The sequence below is a fragment of the Dromiciops gliroides genome, chromosome 3, assembly GCF_019393635.1.
Source record: "Dromiciops gliroides isolate mDroGli1 chromosome 3, mDroGli1.pri, whole genome shotgun sequence".
In the NCBI taxonomy this organism is placed as follows: Eukaryota; Metazoa; Chordata; class Mammalia; order Microbiotheria; family Microbiotheriidae; genus Dromiciops; species Dromiciops gliroides.
This window is the reverse complement of record NC_057863.1, coordinates 202,978,295-203,004,450: the sequence shown is the minus strand read 5'-3', so window position 1 is coordinate 203,004,450 and position 26,156 is coordinate 202,978,295. Positions and strand designations below refer to the sequence as shown.

Genomic DNA, 26,156 nt, shown 5'->3' with positions numbered 1-26,156 from the left:
TCTATTCACACCAGCTGCTAATAACCTCCTCCATCACCTTATATCTATTTTATATTTATTTTGCCATATATGTATAGGCAGGTGGGATGGTAAGAAAAAATGATGAATTTTGCTCCTTGTGTAGAAGAGGAACTCCCAAGTTTAGATGCTGGCTAATGAACTTACTCTGACTTTGGTCAAGTCACTTAATTTCTCTCAGTCTCAGTTTCCCATTCTAGGGATAATGATAGCTTTTGGTGTTGTAAAGATCAAATGAAATTTTATATATATATATATATATATATATATATATATATATATACATACACATATGTATATACACACCCTTCTTCCCCCCTTCTCCTAGAATATAAGCTCTTTCAGGGTAGGAACTGCTTCATTATTGATTTTGATACCTACTGTGGCTAGCAAAGTATATGGGCACTGAATATCCCTTAGTAAATGTTTATTGATTGATTTAATCTGTATTAATACAACCCAAGAGATCAAAACATCTCATCTTCTACACAGAAAACTGGGATTCAAGAATATTGTCCATAAACTACCCTCTCTTCTTTATTCACATGCTTCTGAAAGAACTCCATCAGTGCCCTGGCTGCTGACATCTCTTGAATTGGGAAAATTCAATCAAGAAATCTCTCAGGCTGACTGGACAAGCAAATGTTTACCTTTTCCATATGTCTCTGAAGCAAGTCACTATCAACTATTCTCTAAGGAGGTATAGGGGAAAATGAGGAAAATTCAGCCTTATTCCATGTAACTCTAATAAGAAAAAAAGGTAAGAAAGAAGGTAAAATGACTAAGAGAAACCTATCATTCTCTTTAATATGTCAGCAGAGAGGGATGGTTCCGATGACAAGTCTGTCTTCTCCAGAGTTCCAGCCCAGTCCATTAATCATTGAGACAGCCCCTGTCATTAAAAACTCATTAGGGCTTAATTGTGTCCCCTCGTCAAGGCTCTAATGGTCATGCCCACTGTCGTCATAGTGAAATTTTGCTCAGAAGACTCCTCCCCCCAAACTGAAACCTCCAAAGCTCATCAATTCAATAAGTGCCAGATATTATGTTTGTGCAAGCGATACAGAGACAAAAAGATGTAGTCACTATCTTCAAGAGCTTAAATTCTGTTGAAGGGGAGCAAGCAACAAGTATACATGTGAAGGAAATCCTCAAATTGGCCAGAGATATCCTCATCAATTCTTTTTACATTTATTCTGTTTGAGGACATCACCATCCATCTAGTCATTATCATCTTTGGCTCCTCCTCCTTGGGCTCTAATCCAAAGAACTGTTATTTATTATTTATGCTCCCTCCATGCAATCTCTTGCATCTGTTCTTCTACCACACCCCAAACACACTTTAAGGTCTTATTACAATTTTCCTAGATTACCGAAAAAACTTCCTACAATGGTGTGTGTAAAATACTTGAGAAAAGCAATAATTTTGATTATGCCTTCTTTATATGACAGTAATGATCAGACATATGTTCTACTGACACTAGGCAGTCTCAGAAACATCTCACCCTTGGCCAGCTGGTTAGAATTGCATGCCATACTTTTCATTATTTTATTTTGTTGTGTTTTAAATTTTGGTTTTAAAATTGCATATTTTAAATAGTTTGTCACAGTGTCTGGGTGGGCCTATGATTTCTGGCATCTTATATATAAATTTCCATCCCCTACCCCCATAAAAAGGATTGTAGAATGTTTTTACTTTTAGGGAACCTAAATGTTTTCCTACACTAAGGGAATGATGACTCAAATCACCAGCTTTGTTTCTAGCCTGACCCCCACAGTTACTGGCAGAGAGAAATCATTGTAGAGAGAAGACTCATGTTCCTTATCATTACCAACAACTGCTGACTTCCTGCTACAAAGGCAAGGATTAGCACAAGAGTTCTGGAATGGTAATGCCTCCTTCCCATTCATCACTGATACTATTTCCAGCTGTCATTCACCAATGAGTGAATCACCACTCTCTTTCCTTATGTCCTGATGGAGACAGCCCCGGATTCTCTGAACCCAAGAGCCTTCAGAATAGGATGCTTCCAACCCAGTGTCTATAACCATCATCCTAGGAAACAACTTCTGTGGAAATGAAGCCTGGCACCTATAATTGTTATGGCAATGCCTTTTGAAGACTCAGAAAAAGAATGTTCTTGCCCCCAAAGTACTTGGTATTTTTAAATAGTTCAACATCACAAACTGATATGATTTTGCTAGTAGGCATGACTTAAAGAGGAATTACCTATCTGCTTTGCCACTGAACACAAAGGGACTATGGAACTTTTCCATCCAACTTGAAGCTGAAATGTCCATATATCTTGTCTCCCCAATTAGAATGTGAGCTCCTTGAGAACAGCAACTGTTTTGTTTTTTATACAGATTTTCTATTTGTATTCCAAGCACTTCGAAGTGTTTGGCACATAGTAAGTACTTTCATTCATTCATTAAGTATATAAATAGAATAAGAAGCATAACTGTTAGAATATTAGAGAAATTCCCAAATAATGAGTCAGTCCCAATCACATTCACAGTTATGATTATTATTTCCATCTTTTCCTCTTATACTTTCTTCTCTTTTTTTTCTTCCCCCTCTTTGCAAAGAAGGAGGTGAAGCAAGAGAATGGATCTGATCAACAATAATAATCTACAATTGAAGTGGTCAGTTCCTACTCCTCTGTAACTTCTTTCTTGATCAAGTCCAGACCTTGATATCTATTTCTTGAATATTTATTATTTTTAATTCTTTTTTATTATTTACCCTCTGAAGTTGAATCTTGCTTTGCTTATAGTTAGTTTTTCTAATTATTATTATTGTTGCTATTGTTAATAACAGTATCATCATCATCATCATCCTTCCATAAATTTACCTCTCTGTGTTTCTCTTGAATCTTACATTGACATTTCAGTTTACCTCAGGTATGTTCTTTTCATCAGAAAGTTTTGACAGCTTTGTATTCTATGAAGAGTCCATGGCGGGGCACCTGCTAAAGTATTTTACCTTAGTCCTGGATGCTCTGAATTTTGACTATGAAATTCTTGAGTATTGTTAGCTTCAGGTTCTTTTTAGGAGGTGACTGGTGGATTCTTTCCATTTTGATTTTGCCCTCTGATTCTCGATGATTGATATATTCTTCAGGGAAGTTTTCTTTCATAATTTCTTGAAATATAGTATCTAGTTGTTGTTTCTTTGTTTGGCATAATTTTTAAGAAATCTTACAATTCATAAATTCATAAATGATCTCTCCCAAAACTACTTTTTATGTCATTTTAAAAAATAGTGGGTATATTACCTGTTTTTTTTTCCTTTGGGTATTTTGATTTTTCTCTTTGCTTTTATATATATATGTACACATACATATAGCTATACATCTACATCTACATACATACATGTGTGTATGTGTATATATATATATATATATATATATATATATATATATAGAGAGAGAGAGAGAGAGAGAGAGAGAGAGGGGGGTTCTATTTGTCTTAGTCTATTTCCAGATATTTATCCTTTCTTCCTTTTGCTTTAAGTTATTTTCTAAATTTCTAATTTCATTTTAACTTTTTATTTTGTTCAACCATTCTTATTTTCCTTGTTACCAAGTCATTTTGGGGGTATAGAGGGAGCTCTTGCTTATACTACTATGGAGTTACTTTTTTTTTAATTTACCTCTTGGCCTTCTCAATTCGTACTATGTTGTCACATGGTTGGTGTTATCTACTGTTTACTCATATTTCCAGTCTAAGGTGTTTTTTTTTTTTAATTATTTGGAAGGTTTGTATTAGGGACAGATTCTATCACCCTCAGCACTCTTGCATGGGTTGTACTGTATAGACACTGTTTTATGCCTTTTCTCTATAATTTGTATGTTGCTTTAGTTGATGGAATGGTTGGCACTAAGCCTCAATCTTTTTTCTTTTCTTTTATACTCATAGTGACCCATTGTGAGTTTCAGGCTCAACTTGTCTCTGTCTCCTTTGTACAGAGCATTACCAGGAGGTGACTCTGTTTCCTGATGTAGCCCTGCAAAGACTCTGTTGAATGTTAGTTTCTAAAATCCTACAAGGAGCCCTGAAAGAGATAACCAAGTGCTGTTTTCTTTGTTTAGCTCCCAGGGCTCCAAAGATTTCATAGGCAGGTCCTATTTTCCTACAGTGACCTAAGGGCATTATCAGTCTCCCACTTCTGTTCTGATAGTCTAGAGCCAGGGTCTAGCTTCAGGTCTCTGAATTCATGCTGTCTTGTGATCCCATTGGAACATACTCACTCAGAGAGCTTACTAGCTTCAACTCTGTTTACTGAAGTTCCTACTGGCTTTCCTGGTATGTCCCATCTCCCAGAAATCAAAGGGTGGCCCCTTTCTTAGAGCCTTCCACTTTCAGATCTTTTTATCTGAACTAGTGCTGGCTTCCCTGGCACAACCCCTCTCAAAATCCTTGTGTCTAACCATCTTTTTGTGTAGTTCTGGGTCAGGTGGATGTAGCTTATAACTGTTTTATTTACATTATCTTTATCATTGCTCACTGTGGTTTCCTTTTCAGATATGTGTGGGATGTGTGTGGTAGATCTGGTTTTCTTTACAAACTTTTATGGCTGCTACTAACCAGAAGTCACATGTTGGGTGATGAAGAGTTAAGGATAATATATTTTATATTTTCTTTGCCTACTCATTGAAAGTTTAACAGAAATCAACACTTGGCTTTATATTTTTTTCTATTTCTTAGAGGCAGGCGAAATGCACAGTAAATAGAGGGCCAGAACTGGAGTCAGAAAGACCTGAGTACAAATGTGACCTCAGATACTTACATGCTGTGTGAACCTGGACAAGTCATTTAATACCTGTTAAACCTGCAGCTTCCTCATTTTAAAAATGGGGACAATAAAAGCATCTACCTCCCAGGGATATGGTGAGTTTAAATGAGATAAAAATTACTTAGCACAGTGCTTGACACAGTAAATTCTATATAAATATTAGTTATTATTATTATTATTAATTTTGCTCCCATGACTGTGATAGAAGAGAACATTTTAAAAAATTTATGTGGCTTGTTGCAGGTATGTATTTGCAGTATGAATAGTGATGAAATGTGTCATGTAACAGAAATTTAAATAGGAATAGAATTATTTTTAAATCATAACTATAGCTTAAGAAGCTATCCCCTACTAATCACCAATGATTAATACTTCTTAAATAGATTAGAATAAAGGTTTATTCCAAAAAACCTTGGCTGTCCAAACCAAAGACCTGGGGTCTGACACTATAGTTTTATAATCATAGATTATAATGTTTTTAAGTAGAGGGTTTTTCTACCCTATCTCCTAGCTGGTAGAATCCTAGTTTGGTTTTTTTCCCCCTAAGTATTTACATTGTCAATATTAACACATTTTTCTCTAACTATATTCCACTCACTCCTTTGGACTTCAGAAGGACTTAGGCCTTAACTTTTGTACCTCTCATTTGACACTTACCTTATGCCTCCGTCAAATATTTTACTGTTTTATATCCTTGTATTTTCTCCCAACTAACCTGTTAATTCTTTGAGGATGAAAGAGACAATTTTATTTTTTTTTCTCCCTTTCAAAATATCTAGCACAGTGCCTGACTCATAGTAGGTACTTAGTAAATGCTTCTTGAATTCAAATGCATGACTATTTTTGCATATCCAGTTCCTAACATAATTCTTACCATAAAATAACCTCAATGAATAGTTAGTGGTTGATGATATACATAGAAATTGCAGTGCTAGGTCCAAACCCATGATCCCTTTAGCTCAATGTTTTGCTTGCACCAGTGGCACCAAGGGAAATGTAATAGAATAACCCAATTACTATTTTTGTCTTTTATTATTTAGGGGTGGGGTGGTAGTGTTTTATTTTTTAACTCGTATCCTTTTTGATAAGTCCCGATATAATTTGGCTGAAGAATAATTGAGGCTGACAACCACAGGGAATAATTTACAATTTACAATGATTCCATGATCCTTCTCCTGGATTTTAACTGATAGCGTTCTCTTTATTTGTATAGTTGATTTATTCTCAAAATAAAATACCATTTTTAATCTTTACTACAGGCTATGCCTTTCATTTCATCCCTTCTCTGGTTAGGAAGAATGTTACAGTTGAAGGGCAGAAAGTGAAAATAATATTTTTTTAAAACTTCAGCCTCAGGTTTTTTGAACTAATACAAGGCTGTATGTATGCGTGTGAGCACGCACATGTGTCCATGTTAACCCATCCTGAAATACTTAAATAGGTAAGTGGAAACATGAAGGATTTACATAGTTTTAAAAGCAGAAAAGATAAGAAATCTGTATCCTACCCACAAATTACTAAACCAGCACATCTGTTGAAATTAGCATTATAGCTCTATAAATGCCTCTGAGAGCAATATATTATTTCTGCAATATTGAGATGGCAAAAGTTGGCATAATTGAGGGGCAGGATAAGTCATTTGTGAGCCCTAGGCAAAACTTAAAAATTAAGACTTGTTGCACTTGAAAATTATACCCTTTTTGTTCCACACTATTCTAGGGTTATTAGGCCTTCACTTGAACATATGCAACAGCACAAAACAAATTGGTGCCAAGGAAAGTAGACATTAAGTATCTGCACTTTTATAAAAAAGACATATTAAAAAGTGTTTCTACTGTGCTCCTTCACATTATGTTCTAGGAGGCTCCTTATCTTCTGGGGCCCAGATCGTTATCTCAAGTTTCATAGGTAGCCTTCCTTTTTCTCCAGGCCAATAAGAATAATTTACATTTTATTGCTCTTTAAGGTGATCAAAGCAACCTTGCCTTCCAAAAACCCATTTCTAGGACCTTTTTTCCATTAATGATTCCAGCTCTCTCGCTCATTATATGTCTCCTATCCAACTATCTAACAGGACACCCAGACCTTCTCAGGTATCTAGTTTGTACCTAGCTGCTGCCCACTCACCATCCGACCTGACTTCCAGACATCAAATCTCCCTTCCCTAGGGGAATTAATCCACTCATTTTTGTATCTACTTGTGGACTAAACTGTTGATTGGTAAGTGAGTGAATACATACTCATCTACCCCATTATATCTATCAAGTCTCAGACGATGCTTCCCATTCTGTCCAACTATCTACCAGAAACATGGGGACATATTGGGCATCTTGCTATCTAACTTGTAGCCTTCTTTATACTTCCTCAATCCCATTATACTTGTTCTGGGAATAGCAATCAAGTCAATACCACCATTGAATTCCCTGTGTTTTTCTACTCATAAACTCTCTCTTTTTTCTTTTTTGGTGAGGCAATTGGGGTAAAGTGACTTGCCCAGGGTCACATAGCTAGTAGAGTGTCAAGCGTCTGAGGCCAGATTTGAACTCAGGTCCTCCTGACTCCAGGGCCGGTGCTCTATCCACTGTGCCACCTAGCTGCCCCCTACTCATAAACTCTCTATGACTCCCTAGGTCAAATCTCCCTAACCCTAATGTCACTGCCTTATATATGTTGTCTCCTCCAAACAGAATGGAAACTTTGAAGATAAGGATTCAGTCACTTTTTTTTTTATATCTCCAGTACCTTTATTATTCTCTTCATCCCAACCTATCTTTTCAGTCTCACTGTATATCACTCCCTCTCCTACACTCTATAATCCAGCCAAAGTGGTTTTTCTCTCTTATTCCTACATGATACTCCATCTTTCTTTTCTGTAGCTCTACAATGGTCATATGTTATGCCTGGAATGTACTGTCTTCTTACTTCCACCTCATAGGTACAGTGTCTTCCTTGAAGGTGCAGCTGAAGCACCATCTTCTACAGGAATCCTCTACTAATTTACCCAAATGCTAGTACCCCTCCCTCCTAACTGGCATTTAATTATTTTGTATATATTCATATTTATTACCTTCATATATATTATATATAATTACTTTATGATGTTATGTCTCCCCTATTAGAATGTAAACTCTTTGCTACTCAGAATTATTTGATTCTTTGTATTTGTATCCCAACTGTCTATCCCTAGCACATAGTAAGTGCTTAATAAAATGCTTGTTATTTGAATGTTTTATTGACCATCATTTTATTTTCATACTTTATTTGCTATCAACTTATAAATATGCTCATTTATTCAATACCCAATTCTAGGAAAAAAAAAACAGGGAAAAAAAAACAGAAAAAAACCCCAAAGGTCTGTGGACCCTGCCACCCTCCTGAGTTATTAACCTATTTCTAGCTCTGTCCTCTCCTTCATTACCAAACTTATAAAAATAACAAGCTATGCTTCCTTTGTGCTCCTTGTCAAAATACATTCACTCCAAATTCCTATTCCTATACAATAATCCCATTATTGTTGCCCTTCTTCACTTTTCCATGGTAATTGATACTGATTTCTTGTTAGCCTTTCTTTCTTTGGATTAGGAACATAACTTTAAAGCTGAAAAGGTCCTTAAAATATAATCTAATCCAGCCCTTTATTATATAGGTGAGGAAACTGAAAACCACAGGGGTTAAATGATATTGCTTTTTTCTATTTCTCTTACATCTCTTCCTTATCTACTTGACCACTTTTTCTTGGTGTGGTTTATCTTTTTTTTTCTCATTCCCTAAGTGTGAATATTCACTAAAGTTTTGTCTTCAGTTCACTTAGTTTTCTGTGGAATAACTATACATGTTGATTCTACCTTCTGTAATTTTAAATGATGACTCCGAAATCTACATTTTAACTCCAGTCTTTCCCATGAATTAATGGCCTGCATTTCCAAGCAATCTATAAGATATTTGTACTTGGAAGTGTTCTATGAACCAGAAGTGTATTTAAAACTTAGCTAATCATCTTCACCTCCAAACTTGTGCTTCCTTCTCCCTACCAATTTCCTTGTTCAAATAAAACTCTATTATCCATCCATCCATCCATCCATCCATCCATCCATCCATCTATCTATCTATCACCTCTATGCTTTAATTGGTGTGAGAACTCTCTGTGAGGAAAATTCCTGGATAGGTGGACAAATGTCCTGCATTATCTCATTTGACAAAGCATATATTTAGAATATTACATGCATATTTTATCAGTAACATAATGTGTATAAAGCCCTTTTAAAAAAGCTTTATATAGGGAAAAATCTATTTTATTGGTAAATACATTTTATAAAATGTGATGTCATAATTAAACTTTACTGGTACCATGGTCATGTTTCAACAGTAATTTGGGGTATCAGCAGCCACAGGAGGCTCCTAGATATTTTTCCCACACTGGCTTATAAATGTAGGTGGATTGCCCAAATAAAATTTCAAATAGGTGATATTTGTTCCATGTGCCATTTTTGTAACAAAAATCCCTCACCCCCAAATGTCTAGTGTTGTCATATTGATAGTTGGCTATCCAACTGTGGCACGCCACTAAAATCTGCCCTTTCAAACCTGTCCCATAACTAGAAATCATTTCTCTAAACTCTGCGTAACTTCAAACAAAATTTATATTCTTGGTGAGTATAAAGTTATTAAAAGAACATTTCCTAATTTGTGAAACAGGTGTATTGAACAAATGTTTGTCAAATACCGACTATATCCAAGGAGCTGTACTTGGTGTTGGTGGGCTGAATGATATATAATTTTGTTTTTGTTTTTGTTTTTGTTTTTTGTGAGGCAATTGGTGTTAAGTGACTTGCCCAGGGTTACACAGCTAGTAAGTGTCAAGTGTCTGAGGCTGCATTTGAACTGAGGTCCTCCTGACTCCAGGGCCAGTGCTCTACCCACTGCACCACCTAGCTGCCCCAGAATGATATATAATTGAACGAGACATATTCACTGTTTTCAAAATAGAACATAAAAAAGTTACAAAACAAATGCTCTGGGAGATGACTTCCAAGGAAAAGAGTAGGTAGATTTTGACCTGGACTTTGAATGATTGGTTGGTAAGATTTCAACAGGAAGAAATGAGAGAAATGAGGTGGTAGGAGAAGCTGAAAAGCATTCTAGGAATAAGGAACCATGTGAGCAAAAATATGAAGACAAGATTGTGCAGGATAGACAATAGTCTCACTGGAATGCAGAACTGGGGATATAAGAGGGATTAGTGAGTTAAAGACTGCAAATATAGAAGGCCATAAAAACCAGGTTAAATAATTAGGCTTTATTAAAATGGCAAAAGGGAAACATTAAATGTTTTTGATTAGTGATGTGATCAGATCTATGCATTTAAGCTGGTTGTGGTGTATAGTTTGATTTATGATATAAGCAAAATTATACATCAGGAGATAGGTAATGAGAATTTACTAGTGGGAATAAGGAGATGAAAGAATGAAATAAATCTTATACTTTATTGTGATTACTTGGACATGGGCAAGAGGAAGAGAAGAAAAGAGGGAGGTCAAATATGGTTTAGAAGTTTTTAATATAACTATTATAAAATTGTCAATACCATTTATAAATACAGGAAAATTATGAAAAAGCAATTTTTGGAGGAAAATTGATGTGCTCAAGTTTAAATATGTGTGAGGAAGTGATAGCCAAAAATCTATTAAAAATATTTTTTTCTCTCATGCCCTCCTTTAGTAATAGTAGAGGGAACTCAGAGTAATTTAGTTTATGTTGTAAGCACGTAGCTTAGCTTCATTCTCCATTATTTGTGTGGCCTACCGAGGTATTAGAGCAATGTTTCCTTTGGATCCCAATTTCACTTCCTTGAAATGAAATTGAACACCAACACTGTGCACAAATAGGTACCATACATTATATTCTTTGTGCATCACCCTCCACCATCGTTCTATAACTTTTTTTCTATCGAATGGTCATCTTGGACAAGATGACAAGAAAGGGATAGGATCAAGGGCACCACTGAAGGGTGTTAGCCAAAAGGAGATCCTCTTCTTTCTCTGAAAGAAAAGGAAGAAGAGAAGAATAGGTAAGGATATGGACAGGTTGTGAGATGGAGAGGATGGGAGTTTGAGTTTACACTGAATATTCTTTCCACAGCAGTCCTGATTCAGCTAAGCATGCACTGCCACAGAAGAATGTTTTTTCAAAAGATGTTGCATACATATTCATACATATTCTGTGCTGTTTCCTCTGTAATGTTACCTAGCTAACTTGCTTATGATTGTCATTACCTTGCTTCACACCACCCTCAACTTCTGCAAGCTTAACTGCTTCTCTGACCTCTCCTTCACAATTCCTTCATAGTCCTATAGAATTTTTAGGACCAAAACCATCTTTGGCTTGATATTTTGGTAAGGTTTTGTATATGGGCTTCATCCAAACTCTGTCTCTTCAAGCAGTTCTCTCCCACCAGGTCTGCTAGTAAACTTGTTCATAGCAGCATATAACTCCTAGGGGAAATGGACTTAACAAAGGTGTTAGAAGTTGGAATTGTGGATGTAAGAGCATGAGGAGGGTTAGAAGGGAGAAGTCCAGAAACAATAGCTCTTTCATTCAGAGACTGGGAGGAGGTAAATTGAATTGGATTTAAAATTAGATGAGCTTTAATAGGGGATGAGTAGTAGGGGCTGTTGTGGTAGCAAATCTTGTTTGGGTTTAATCAATGATTAGGGAACTACTGGGAATCTAGCCCTGCTCACTCCTATGGCAATGGTGATGTTGGTTGGGCTAATATCAGGAAAAGTAGTGGCCAGTCTATAATAATTATTCCTGGCTATGCTGGTTATACTAATATACTAGTTACTTATAAGTACAATGGTTAGGAGTTGGAGATTACTTATTTCTGAATAAGAAATTCATTATAATATAGGAATTAATAAAGAAAGGATGAATGGGTGAATGAATGAATGAAAATCAACTTAAACATCATAGGAAACATTGGCATTTGAAGATAATATATTTATGCAAAGAGATTTCTAAGTTTTAGAATATCAGTAAGAAATACAAAAGGCCAAGTGATTTTTCCTCTCTCCATGGTCCCTCTAATCCCTAAACTCAGGCTAATTGAATAATCAAGTGTTTATGGTTCTTCCCACCAATTGGTGTCCACTTTTTTTTTTTTTTTGCAGGGCAATGGGGGTTAAGTGACTTGCTCAGGGTCACACAGCTAGTAAGTGTCAAGTGTCTGAGGCTGGATTTGAACTCAGGTCCTCCTGAATCCAGGGCCAGTGCTTTATCCACTGTGCCACCTAGCTGCCCCCTGGTGCCCATTTTTTAAAGGGAGAAGTCACTTCTATCTGGTTCCTTGGAGGCAGTCAATGAGGGTAGCCTAAATTCTAGTTACATTTATGAAGGTCAAACTTTTGACCTTCCCCACTTTCTTATTTTAACTTTCTACATCCCTAAATCTATCACTTCCTGATATCCCATGTCTAATTCATGTGTGAAGTCTTTAATAAGTTACATATTATATTCTGGTATTTGTTTTCATACATATATTTTATTAAATGTTTATCGAATTTTTGTCATCGATTCATTCTCCTATTGCCCAATTTTCCATAGCTGAAATCATTTACATGATGTTAACCAGACATTCAGTATCTATATAATTGAGCTTTGTCTATATTTGTCTGGTATCAACTTCTAGGACATATGAATGTGTGTTCTAAACTGTTGACTGTAAATCTAATTAATCAATTTTTATACATGTGCTGTGCTTTGTTTACATGTTCAAAACTAATTAAAAGTTTCACTATTATGAGCAGTACATGGATAATATGGATTTTTAATAATACAGTAGATTATGTTCATTCCCAAAGGAACATTTCAAGGGATGTCTCAATTTCCTACTGTCTTAAGTATTTATATCTAACTGGAGAATTGGGTTGCTTTTTCAAAATTTAATCAGGAAATTCAGGGTGGGCAATTCTCAGAGGATCATGCCCATCAAATTCTTTTTCCATTGGATGTGTTTTCTTGTAGGATTGCTTCACTCTCTTCCACTTGATCTGGATTTGACTGTATGTACATATATATATACACATACACACACACACACACACATATATATATATATATATATGCATATGTGCAGTAAAATCCTGTATGTCTCTCTGTGTATGTGCATATATACATATTTTGCTGTCTATTATCTATATCTATTACTGCCCACATATGTGTGTGTAAGTGTGCATGTGTGTCTGTGTATCTGAAAAATGCTATAAATCTGCTTTTTTAATGTCTTCCACTTGGTTAACTTAACAGCAAGAGTCTATAAAGATACTTCAGATATATTGAAAAGTGTTTTTTTCATTTTGGAGGAATATATTATCTTTACAATAAATACTACCAGTATTACCTAAAAGAATGAAGATATCCATAAATGTGTTTGATAGGTTCAGAATATCTTAGACAAATTTTCTCCTGAAGAAATTTATTTCAGAGCAAACTTCAATAATACAGCCAGCTATGTTCTAAACACTTCACTAATTTGGATTAATTTGTAAGAAGCCTAGGTTGACTAAAAAAAGGTTTGTACATTGATAATTAAAATATAAACATACATACATACACATGTGTGCATATGTTTCTGTGTGTGTGTATATATATATATATATATATATGTAATATAATTTAGACATTTTTGGGTGAAAAAAATATCCAATTGATTTTAGTCAAAGTCATCAACAGGGTACTCTGGAGGCCACAGTTTAATACTGCCACCTATGGATCTCTGTATACATTGCTCCTCAGGGCCAATTTGAGGCCTGCTCTTATGAATTAATCTATCTAGAGACTAATTAGAAATGTAAAAATGTTTAGAATCAGATTATATAAATGATTACATTTCTTATTTTAAAGATTAACACTTAAAATGACATATGGGTTATAACCCATAACTTTCATTAAAAATGAAGCTGCCACAGAATTGTTGATTTATAAAGTTATTCAGGAATTGACATATGATGATGTTCTCTTTTGTGCTTCAGTAATTAAAACACTGTGAGTAATGACTAAGCCAGACTTGCCTTTTAGCAAATAATTTCATACTGGGGCTTCGATATTATTCTTTAGTGAAGGATCACAGTTAAGGAATATTAAGAACCAAGTTATGAATAACATGAAGAAGTAGAGTTAAATTTGATGTGATTTAGTCAAGAGAGAGGAGAAAGGGAGAGAGAGGTGGTGGAAGGAGAAGCAGAGCTTGAAGGAGAGGAAGAGGAAGAGAGAAGGAGAGGGAGGGAAAGAAGGAGAAGGAAAGGGAGAGGGAGAGAAGGAGAGTAAGAGGAAGAGAATCACAGGAAGAGCTTGAAAGAAAGAAGGCCAGACAGTGAGAGCGAGAGTCTGTGTAGAAATCAGTTTTTTCTTTGAGTCACTTAAAAAGGAAACAAAGTTCTCTGAATGTGCTGCTTTAAAAGGTCATCTTTTCTTGCACAGTTTTTGATTCTGACACTATCTATTGAATCAAGTTCCCTAAAGCAGATGCTAGAGCCACTAACAGAAGAGAAAAGCAATTTAGAACAGGGAAATATTGCTTAATAAAATAAACCAGATACAAAATCTTACCTTGTATTTACAGATAGGTTTTTAATGGAACATTTCATGGCCTAACACAAATATCAGACCCAATGACACTAATTCTTATACAGCCTTAGGCTTACCCTGTAGAACAAAATCTGATATTATAATGTAGGCTATAAAATACTTTATGGTAAGTGAACTCCTAAAGACACAAAGAAAATCCTCCATAAATTTGAAACTTAATTGAAGTGTTTATAGAAATAAACTTAGGAGAGCAATATTATAAATTCAGTTATCTTAGGTAGTTGAAAACCTTATTTTTGATTAATGTGTGAATATATGGAAGAAAATAAAATCTGCTTTTGGTACTTTTGCTTCTGTTTCTGGTCAGCACCAGTAGACAAGCATGAATGGATGGAAAATTACCTTTTAAAAGAGTCAAATTTTGATGACCTCAAGCCAATTTGCTCAAATCAATAATTTTTTATATCATCTTGATGGGAAAGAGTATATTGCAAGATACATTTTTCAAAAGAAGGAATGAAATGCTACTCATCAAAGATAAAAGTTTAAGAAAAGTCTCCTTGGCATATTACAAAGAGGATGGACATCTTTTGGCATACTAAAATAAATGGACAATGGATGCAGATGAATAAAATGTAGAATAGGTGGGATTTGGAATAGACAAATAATGTCTTGGTAACTCTTCTTTTAACTAGCCTTGCAATATAAGAAATATAATAGTCTCTGGAATTGATAAAAGGAAAGTTCCATCTTTGAATGCCTGTCTTCCTCATTTTCAAAAGCATCATATGCACTAAATGAATAGACAATTCAGTAATGTCCAACAGATAACTAAAATTCAAATTTTATTTTTTCAATAATATTCATCAGACATTTTTTTCTGACAAGACTTTACTGAAAGATGAAGTGCAAATGGGAACCCTGTAAGAATGTTTATAAGAGTTGTACATGACATATCTTAAGCGCCACTAAGTACACATTGAATACTTTGTAAGTATATAGGCATATCAACATGCAAGTGTCATGTACCTAACATTACAATATGCATTTTGTTTAAAAATACTAATGACAATGTAGATTAAGCAATTGTTTTTCTATCTTCAGTGCAATATGCTTAATTCCTGTGGATCCTACTTACACGAATTGATTTTTACAGTGTCAGAAGTATACCCTTCCAAATGTTATGAACTGTAAGCCATACAAGTGGAACATTTTAGTTTGAGAGCTAGCTAGTGGGCCACAGTGGTGCAGTGTACCACTTTCAGTAACACACATTTTAATCCTTATGTGGCAGACTTGTTTCCAACACTGGTCAAGTTGAAATAATTACGATTTATAAAAAAAAGGCATTGCTTTTGGTCAAATTTAAAAGTTAACAACCAATTCATAAACATTTATGTGAACTTAATATGAAGCACATATGTCAGCAATCTCAAACTCAAATACTTGTGTCACTTCTAAATTGCATTATCATATTAGTATACAGCAGGTACAACAGATACAGTTCAATGGAATTTGCAAACATTTAAATTATGCACATAATAAAGAAGAAAACAAGTTTTGCAAAAGTTTCTAGAACATTTGCTCCCTCTATTCATCAGCATCATTTAATACATTTGAGAAACAGAGATAAAACATAATGAGTATGGGTAGGGAAGAAATAACAATCCAGTTCATGTATCAGATTCCCCTTCCCCCGATTTGTGACCACTTGTTGCAACTATAACATATTTATATTTTATAAAACTTTCTCTGTCATCAAAATATAAAAAAAGGTTTCCAATGTTCACATGTTTAAAGGAGAAAGCTTGTGACGAAAGTATCCGAGGTTTTACAGTACTTTGTGTAAGAAAATTGTAAGTGCAGTTCATGCTGCATTAGAGTTCATACAGACACCACTGCTGGTTTGACCCTGGATGTGGGGAAAGTGCTTAAGTGCTGAGCCCTGGTGAGTTTATCTCTTTTATCTGGTACCTTCAAGAAGCATTTTAATTTTCTCTTCCAGAAGACTGAACATATCTTATTGGGAAAGATGCCATTTTTCCCAATTGCCTTTTTCACTTTGTCTTTCGGGCCCATCCTTTGCTGATAAAATAAGGTTTATATAGCTGACATATATGTGGCATACATGAGAACATAGTGGCCACAATTTTACACGCAATATACTGATATCAAATAAAATCAATTTTTTTTTATTCAGGCTTTTAAGCTTATTTGATGAGCATCATTAATACCACCAAATCGAGTAGGTTTTATATTATTTTCCTCCTATATGAACTCTGTGCTTTTAAAATGTTATTCCCCTAAAGGATAATTAAATGACATCAATCAAGACATTCAAGCTGTGGTTACACAGGCAAAATAAAGTGGATATTTGAGGCAATTCTCTGGAAAATTCAGATGAACATTTACTGATATAACGAAGGTACAATTGAATTATTTCCATTGGTTGTCTGCATTCATCAAGATCACTGGGAAAATAAATTATCCATTTCATTTTGTTCTGCATAAACACAGAAAATTGGCAAGAATTTTTCATATTTATTTTTCCTTGAGGCAGAATACCAGGTTGGATTCCAAAGTGCTGCCGTTCATCCTTGAAATACTGAAAGGCATGTAAGTGCTTCAATTTTAAAAGGTGACTATCTCATTTTGCCTATAGGGGAGTTTTTAATGTTAAAGAAAGAAACATACAGATTCATTCTCTGTTGAACACAATCAAAGAAGTTGGCTTTTGGTATTCACAATGGAAAGATGGTTATGATAATCCCTTCTGAATGCTGCCTGGGAGATCTTATAAATACCTCTTTTCATTTATTCATATTGAAATCTCATAGCCTATACTAAAAGTTAGAGGTAGAAGGATCATTTTAAGAATATATAGCACAAGACTTACCAGTCATAACCAATATCTATTGCATTCGATACTGAACAATCTCTAGACATTAAAACAGACAGATATATACAATGTAAAATGTAGAGTAATTGAACTAATCTAATTATTTTTGTTTCCCTTTTTATTCCTTCATTACCTTGCTACTTCTAATTCATTACCTTTGGAAGGGTATAACAGTGGGGTGGAGAAGAGAAAAGTGATATGAAAAGGAAAATTTTAATATACAAAATTTAATGTTTAGAAAAAATTACCCTAAGTTTTGAAGGCATCTCTATACCTTGATGGAAGCATTTTGTAGTTACATTACAGGAATATGCCAACTTAGCATGAAAGAAAAAATGTGGTAATTCTAAGACAAATAATGGTATTCCAATTTTAGAGGGTTAGATAATATAGTTTAATATATTTCTTTCCCTTTTCTTCATGCAAAAAGCCCTGGACCAAATGAAAAAAAAAAAGATAGTTTCCATAAAGGAAGGGAGCTAGTAGTTGGGTGTGCTGCTGAACCAGCTATAGGTAGGCTATTTTTCCCTACTATCAAAGCTTTAGTATATGGGTAGTGGAGATGAACAAACTGTTTTTCAGTGGGTCTCATAGAATGGGACGAAAAAGAAATACATCTGGCATTTTTGCTTCTACATTTATGATCCCAGGTAATCGAGGATATTGCACTAAGGGTAAATATTGCAAAAACCTTAAAACAAATTATTATATCTCCTGTATGTTTTCCTCTTTAAGGATAATCAAAATGCATATTATAATTACATGGGTTTCCAACATCCATACACAGCAAGTACAAGATACTTACATGTAAATACACTGTAGTTACCTATATTTTTGCATAGTTTTTAGTGTGTACTTTGTGCCACTTAATAAAAAGCATTACTCATCAGTAATTTCCATTAGATGTTTTTTTCTCACTTCAGCTGGCATTGCTGAATTTTTTTTGGTATGTTCATCATGGATTACCATTTGCAAAGAGCGACAATATTGGACATTTGGAGGACTCTAAGTACGGAGTGTCGGGTGAAAGGGGAAGCTGCAGTGTGAAAGTGAGGTTTTGCATGACCTCTTTATTGAAGAAATGTAATGTCAGATTTAAGGTGTTACTTTCATAAAATTACCTTTCCCTTCCAAGAAAAAGCAAAGGTAAGAATATTGTTTTCCTTTTGGTAACACTTTACAATAAGTGGCACTAAATTACACTATAACTGCTATGTTACATGGGAGTACATGTAACTACACTGTAAGTGTTGAATAGCTACTGTACATGTGCGTACACGGAACCTCAATGCTATTACAATCATGGTTACATAATTACAAATGAACCAGTCCTTTCTTTTCATTGAGAGATTTATATTTTTTACATAGTAATGAAAATACATGAGGTGTTAGCTTCCTTGCCTTATTTAGAAAAAAAAAAACGTTTTCTTCCCGTTTTATTTATTTATTTACTTATGGAAGTTTTAGTGCAAGGGTTTGCCATTATGAAGCAATATGAGAGCATCCATTTTCTAGGTTAAATTCTAAGCTTCAACTTAAGTATCAGGTTCCTTAAACTGCTTCTTGAATTCTCTGGTGACAGAAAACAAGTTAAAAGAAGCACCCCCCTCACACATGAACACACGCACGCATGCACGCATACTTGGTAAAAAAGAATCATTCTGTCTAAGATACAAGCAAATGGGGAAAAAAGAAGAAATGCTGTTTGGACAATTTTAGATGAAGAACAATCGATGGACACTGTAAACAGTACACTGGCAGAGATTAGCTACTTTCTTTTGAGCAAAGAACAATGTGCCATATTCTACCTTTGGGTATGTGTGCACTTCTCTCACCGAGTCCTGTAATGACTGTGCTCACCTAGCCGAGACAGAATTTGACTCACTCTTTATTAGTGTGTATATTCCAAACATTGTTAAGTACCATTATTTAGTTTCCCATATTTATATAATTTGGGTGAACAAAGGTGGGTAGACTATTTAGAATGGGACTTTTTGTTTAAAGAAAAATAAAATAACTTTTTTGAGGGGTTAGAAAAATGACCATTTTGCTCGGTTTTATTTTTACTAAAAAGAACAAAAAATAAAAAATATTTTAGTTAAAATCTAGCAATAATTAATTGCTGAAACATAACTAGTGCCCCCCAAATATAATAGTCCAGTTTTTTTCTTCCCTCATCCCCCTCCCAAATTCCAACACTGATATTACTTAATTCTGTGGGTAAGGGTTAAAAGAGTCCAAATCTCAAAATGTTCCAAATTTTGCATTTTTTCTTTACACTGCTATAAATAATAATTGAATTATTTAAGCAACAATTCAGCAGTTTGAGCCAAGTCAGATTTAGATGGAATGAAGAGGGATGTAAACACAGTATCAATGAAAAGTACCAATTTTGTAAATGCATCCTGAAATTAAGTTTAAAATAGTATTTGATGCAGTTTATACAACTTATTGTTGTAATAAGAATTTTCTGTTCTGTACTAAACAGGATGAATTTTGTTTTGTGTTTGTCTTTTTAAAGACTTTGCTTTGAAAGACATGAACATTTTGTAAACCTATACTAGTTTCAATGTGTCTAGTAGCACCTACCTGGTTCTCTCAAACTACCATACTATATTAACATATTATTGCATTTTTCCACAGATGGTATGGAGTGAATTGTAAAAACAAGCATGCAATCACATCAATGCAGACTTATTTCTTTAAAATGTCATACTGTATATGATTTATTATGTTAACACTCAACCACATCATATTATTTATGTTCTGTATATTTTGAAAAAAGTGCTGCTTGACTGACATCGTCCTTTCTCTTTTTTTAAAAAAAGAAATCAACAAGATAAATGTTTCAACAAAAAGTTTTAGAATTCTAACATTGTCCTTTAAAGATTTATATTTTTTGATAAATAATCTAAGATACAGCACCCTTGCCTTTCATTTGATATTAATACATGATGTTGTACTCAAACATCCCGTTATCCCAAAAATAAATCCCAAGAGATTTTTTTTTTAACCATAGGCCATCATTTTCAACTTTACAAGTATAATCGCCATATACCATTTTTCCCCTTAAAGGTGCAACACTTGGAAAAAGGGAGAGTAACATTAATCAGTCATGGTTTTCATTCTTTATCATGAAATAAATACTGATACCTGATCTAGTAGCATAACAGATAACAGAGAGACCATTAGCTCTTTAAGTAAAAGTGTTAGGCTAATTTTTTGTTGTTGACATATTTAAGAGTAATGAGATTCCTTTAATGGTTAATTACACCAAAATTTCAGAACTAATCCAGAGAGAGAGACTTTCTCCGTGAAGCTAAAAACATGGCAGAAATTCTCTTTTACTCGCTGTGACATAAGTTTGTACCTCACAAAATGCATAGACAGGAATTTAATATAAATAATTAGTCCATTTTTACACAAAACATATATCTTAATGCTTTTTTCCTTTTGTTTTTGGCAAATTAAGATAGGTAAGCAGCTCTGGAACTGCCAAATTTAAAAAAATTGAGATTTTTTTGGAAACTAAGAGTTTATTCTTTAGGATATTAATCAAATATGGTTGTAATTTAAAACCTGAGGCTGTGCACTGGTTATTAGCTTAAAATTACCTTTCCTTATAACATTGTGCTTCCATTGTATAACAAATAAAAAATTAACAAGAACTAGAAAAAATTTGCTGTTGAACAGTGCTAGGACATACAGACAAAAATACTAATACATGTTATCTACTTATAATATTGGTTTAAGTCATATCTAAAGGGATATAATGGACATTAGAAAATGCTTACTTGTGACTGACTTACCTACAGCCCAAAAAGTTAAATATGTATCAAATAATGTTTAATTGGATTTATTATATGCACTATATACAGATTCTAAAATGTTTTGAAATTGTGCCCTATGAATACGTCCAATCTGTGTAGGCAGGTGAGTCCTTATGAAGCAAATAAATTATGAAAAAAATACAGAAACATATCTAATCTTTGTGATCCTCAAAGCAGTGAATGTGTTGGAAAAAATTTATTTGTAAATGAAACTACAGTAACCTAATGCAGAATGTATATAGATATACAGCATGATATGATTACAACCCAAACACATGGCTCCAGTATCAAGTACTATTAGATAAATAGCATATTGATACAGCTCTACCACTGAGTCCAAGCATTCTAGAAACTATACTACAGTGTTGTCAGTTTGTGTTTTCTAGGGCATATGTTTCAAAAACTTGTCTTTGAAGTATAGACATGTATAAAACATTCTTTGTAAACCTCTAATCTTAGATTGAACTTGAGCACACTAGGTGTTCACCTAATAGTGTGGGTTATGAAAACTGTCCAATGGCATACTGATAAGAACTATGATTAAAAGGAAGAAAACTGGAGAAGAAATGTTTGCATACAATTACAATTTTAAATGTAGAAAACAATTCAATACCATGGTTCAAGATGATGATTAACGTTGTTAAGGCTGTATATTCAAGCACTGTATGTTAAGAGAACAATAATGTGAATTTTAGGCAATAAGAAATGTCCTGCATTATGGATGAGAGGGTAATTAAAGAATGATGTTAAAGAAAGCTGATTGTTGGTATAAACTGGCTACTGGTAGCAGTACAGTATGGAGGTTAATAAAGGGAGCAGAAGATGGTAGAAATGATTTCTGAAAGATGATAGCCAGTTTTCTCCAGCAGTCAGCCTGATAAGTAAAACTCAGAATCTAGGTCTGCATCTAAATGAAATATTCTTTTTTCTCTTCTGCGTTGACTTGGCTGCCTTCTGCATTGATAATAGCTGTGTCAGCATCTGGTGCGTCTTCAGCTCCTTTAGCTTCATTTGTTAAATATGTTCCTATGGAAATCAACATGAAAGAAATTAGTTGGCACATTTATTGTTTGACTAGCCATTATCATTGCTATGTTCAATTATTAGATATCTGTACCTAATTGCAATTAGGTTGACATGTATGAGATATCCATTCTAAGTTTAAAAAAATACATACAAGCTCACCTTCTCATTGGAATGTGGCAGGTTAAGCTTGGGCCAGATCTATACAGTTCAAATACTCAACCCAGAGAGTGGCCAAGAGGTAATTGGGGCCATGCAGCTGCAATAGTGATTGTCATTAAAATGAGATAATTACCTCAATCATGGCCACACATGCATATGATTACAAGGTCTCTGTATTTTATTATTCTTTTGAAAATCACCCTTTCCTCCCTACTATAGCTTCACACATGTATATCTGTGGAAATTCAACTTTGAATAAATGACTAATGTTGAAGACACCATAAAGAAGGTGATTCTCTGCTTTCCTGGAAATGAAGAGAAGCAGACTTGCTTCCTGAGCCACTCACCCAATGTATGACATTGAGTGAATTGTTATCCTTCTGCCTCAGTTAATCTAATTGTAAAATTAGGTAAAAAATCAAGACCTCTCTGAAATCCACATACTGAATGTTAGCTGTGCTTTTCTGAGCAAATGATTTACAAGAAAGGAAAGGGAAAAATGTGGTGTAGAGTGAATGTAATAACAAAAAAGTATTGCTGCAAAAGGTGAGTGCACTTTGATTAAATCTCTCCTACCTTTATGTCTTGCCAGATATCGACCAAGCAGAAAAATAGAACACAGTGTGACAAACACAACAACGGCCACAATTCCTCCTATAAGAGCATGGTCAGGGCCAGTCTGTCCAGCCAGAGCATTGGGATCTAGATAAGAAAAACAGAAAGAAAACAATTTTCCCCAAATGATAAGTCTGTTATCACAGTTTAGACTATGTTATTTTTTTAAATGCACTTATTTCCATTTTTCAACTTCTGAGGGGAATATTTCTTTTTCTGTCTACTTTTTCTCTAGCGTAATTCTAATTTTATCCCAGTTGTTTAAGGTCCTGATGAGAGCTCAGCAATTGAAAATGCTATTTTATGCTATTTTACCTGGGGAAGGCTTCCATTGCATTCACCTTGCCTTTCCTCTTACTCATTTTAGTACTGAATATCTGTCCATAGCTATCTATAGGAACTAAAACAAGTGATTGAGAATTGGGGATCAGATAAGCATCAGTTGAACAGTGTCTGAGTAATACATAATTTATATGACTGAATCTCAGTGGGAATCCCTTATATATTCTCTTCTTGTCATCCCTCTCCTACTGCAATAGAAATAAAAGAGGAGATGAAGTACAGCCTTTCTCAGTTCCTCTGCAGACAGCTGAGTCTGCATGAATTGCATCCCATATACGTATCCTGCATCCTTAAAATGTTTAGCCCATGAATTACTGCAGTTATCCAATTAACACTGGAGTGAGTAAACTCTAATAGATTTAGCAGTATTTTAGGAGCCTCAATTACCTGACTAGGCACAAAACATTGAGAAGGTTACCAGTTTAAGCTTTCTCTGCTTAGCATGTATCAGTAAGGGTTATCTAATTCTTGTGTGAGGAATACAAAGAGGAACTTCTGTCAAGTGACACCATTTAGGGTCAGTAATTTCTCAGACATTTAGAGCAATGAATCAGTTACCTTTAAGTGTAAAATCATCCTGAATTTTTATGGGAAGTAAAAGATAAATGACCTCATTCTACTAAATCCTGAGTCCCACACTCAAGACATATGTCTTATTTATTCAATGAATAAGGAAATTATAACTCTCATTTTATCTTTTAATAAAAAAAGAACAAAGAACATACAACCAAGCAACAGTATAGGTAACTATCATGGAAGGTGAAAATATGCATCCAACATTATATTCAAACGACAAATCAAAATATTCTTTTCAATTAAGTACCAGAATTTCTCTCACAAGTAACATTCCATATTAATTAAAAATTATTTGAGGGTAGGACTATACACTGGAACTGTGATTTGATTAGTATGGACTTTAAGTAGAGGTAACATTCCCCTACCAATGCAGATCAGCATGGGCTCTGACACTTCAATGTCTTTGAGAGTTAGCTGTTATATAATTTTGTATAAAGATTCTAGGATGACAATTGGGTGTACAATTCTGCTTAAAGACAATCATAATTACAAGTGATTTAAGAAAAAGGTAGATGCTTATACCTCTAAAATGGTAAGTAATTGCTATCTGGTATGCTTATAGGATGAATTGAGTAGTAATAACAGTTTTTTTTTATCAAATAACTTTATAAATACTTACCAACTTCATTGAGTTGAAAATAAAAATCATCTTTGTCTCTGTTCCTTCCACCCCTCCCATATCCTCAGTTTCTGATTTTTATCCATTTTAACTCCACAGAATTGCTTGATTCCAAGGCCTTTCTCTCTTTACCTAGCTACCACCCTGGTTTAAGGCTTTATCATTTTTTCCCTAAACTACTGCCATAATCTCCTAGTTGACCTCTTTTCTCCCATTCATTTTCTATATACTACCAAAATAATTTCTTAAAGTACAGATGTGATAATATCAGTTTCCTTTCTCAAAAGTGTTCAGTGCTTTTTGGGATAAAATTCAAATCCTTAACCTGGATACTTAATTTTCTTTGTTATCCAGTTCCAACATAGCTTTCTAGAACATTTTTTTCACATTAATAGACTTTATGTATCCTGCCACAGCCAATCTATACCACTGAATTTGATATACCATTTTCCACCCTAACCATTTACTTTCTCAATGAACAGTACAGCAGCCATGCACCCGGAGGATTCGTGCCAAAAAAAACCCTAAAAGGAATTGGATCAGCCCATCTCCTTTCCCCTCACTGACCAGAAGAAAACTGATGGCATGTGTACAGTAAAAGCTTTTATCTGTGCCTCTGGCGATGACAACCATGAGGAGAGGGAGGCACTGACTGGCAGGTAAGTGTTGATGGCATTCTGGGGCAAACTGGGGACTGCAGAAGTAGGGACACCTGTAGGAAGGTGCTTAGAGAGGATTGGTGGACTGCAAGCCAGAATAAAGGACTAAATGCTGGGAATACTGAAGCAAAGGATGAAATAGATCCCAGAATGGAGTTGGAGGTGGAAGAGGAGATACATGAACAATCCTAGGAATCATGATGTCCAAGGCATCATAGACATGCACTATAATTATCCCCTGGTTTAAACTGGGTCAAATAATAGTACTTTTCTTCTTCTTTACTTTTCAAGCCTTTTAATAATTATTTTCTATATTTAAATGCTATTATTAGCCTGGAATATTTTTAGGAGATTGGGGTAGGTGCCAAAATTGAAAAACATGTACTATATTCTGATATTACCAGGAAGAGCCAAGGATGGAGGCAAAATGAGCCATAAAAATTGCTAACAGAATAAATACAGAAAGATCCCCAAGATTGCACTTGATGAACATGACCCCCAGAACTATAGTTCTAAGCCTTAGTTATTGATAAGTTTTTTTCAACTAAGTTAATATGAAAATTATAGAAATAAATATATAAGTGCTGTCATCATGGAGAATTAAAACAAACATTAATCAAAAGAAAAAACAGACTCAACAATGTAATTATGTGTATGTATACATCTAAACACACAAACATGAATATATACTTATCATGATACATGTGTATGTGTACATATACATGTAAACATATAGGTATACATATATATACACACGTGCATGGACATATTATATTAACAAGTGCTAGCCTAGACTACTATCTCATCATGGCATTGGAGGCCAAATATGGGTTCTTGAAAATTTGGCAGTGGAATGAAACTGTAGTAGAATCACTTAAGTTAGAAGGGCTTCCAAGTGGAGGTTCCAGTAAACATCAAGATTGTTGATGGCTATCTCAGAGGCTCACACCCAATAATTTGACAGTGGGTGTTATTTTTTCCTTTTTTTTTTTTTGACCACCAGAACAAGGGTATAGAGAAACAGTGATAC

At 34.5% G+C, this 26,156-nt stretch overlaps 1 protein-coding gene across 1 annotated transcript in view; it reads right to left on the bottom strand.

The window, feature by feature from the left end:
- Window positions 1-15,220: 15,220 nt before the first annotated feature.
- The window catches only part of CADM2 (cell adhesion molecule 2), a 1,340,404-nt gene continuing 1,329,468 nt past the window's right edge, over window positions 15,221-26,156 (bottom strand). The window contains exons 11-12 of the mRNA XM_043991897.1: window positions 22,892-23,017; window positions 15,221-22,156 (exon numbers count right to left, since the gene is read on the bottom strand). Of these exons, the coding sequence (XP_043847832.1) occupies window positions 22,038-22,156; window positions 22,892-23,017 (245 nt within the window). The 3' untranslated portion in view covers window positions 15,221-22,037. The remainder of the gene's footprint in view (window positions 22,157-22,891; window positions 23,018-26,156) is intronic.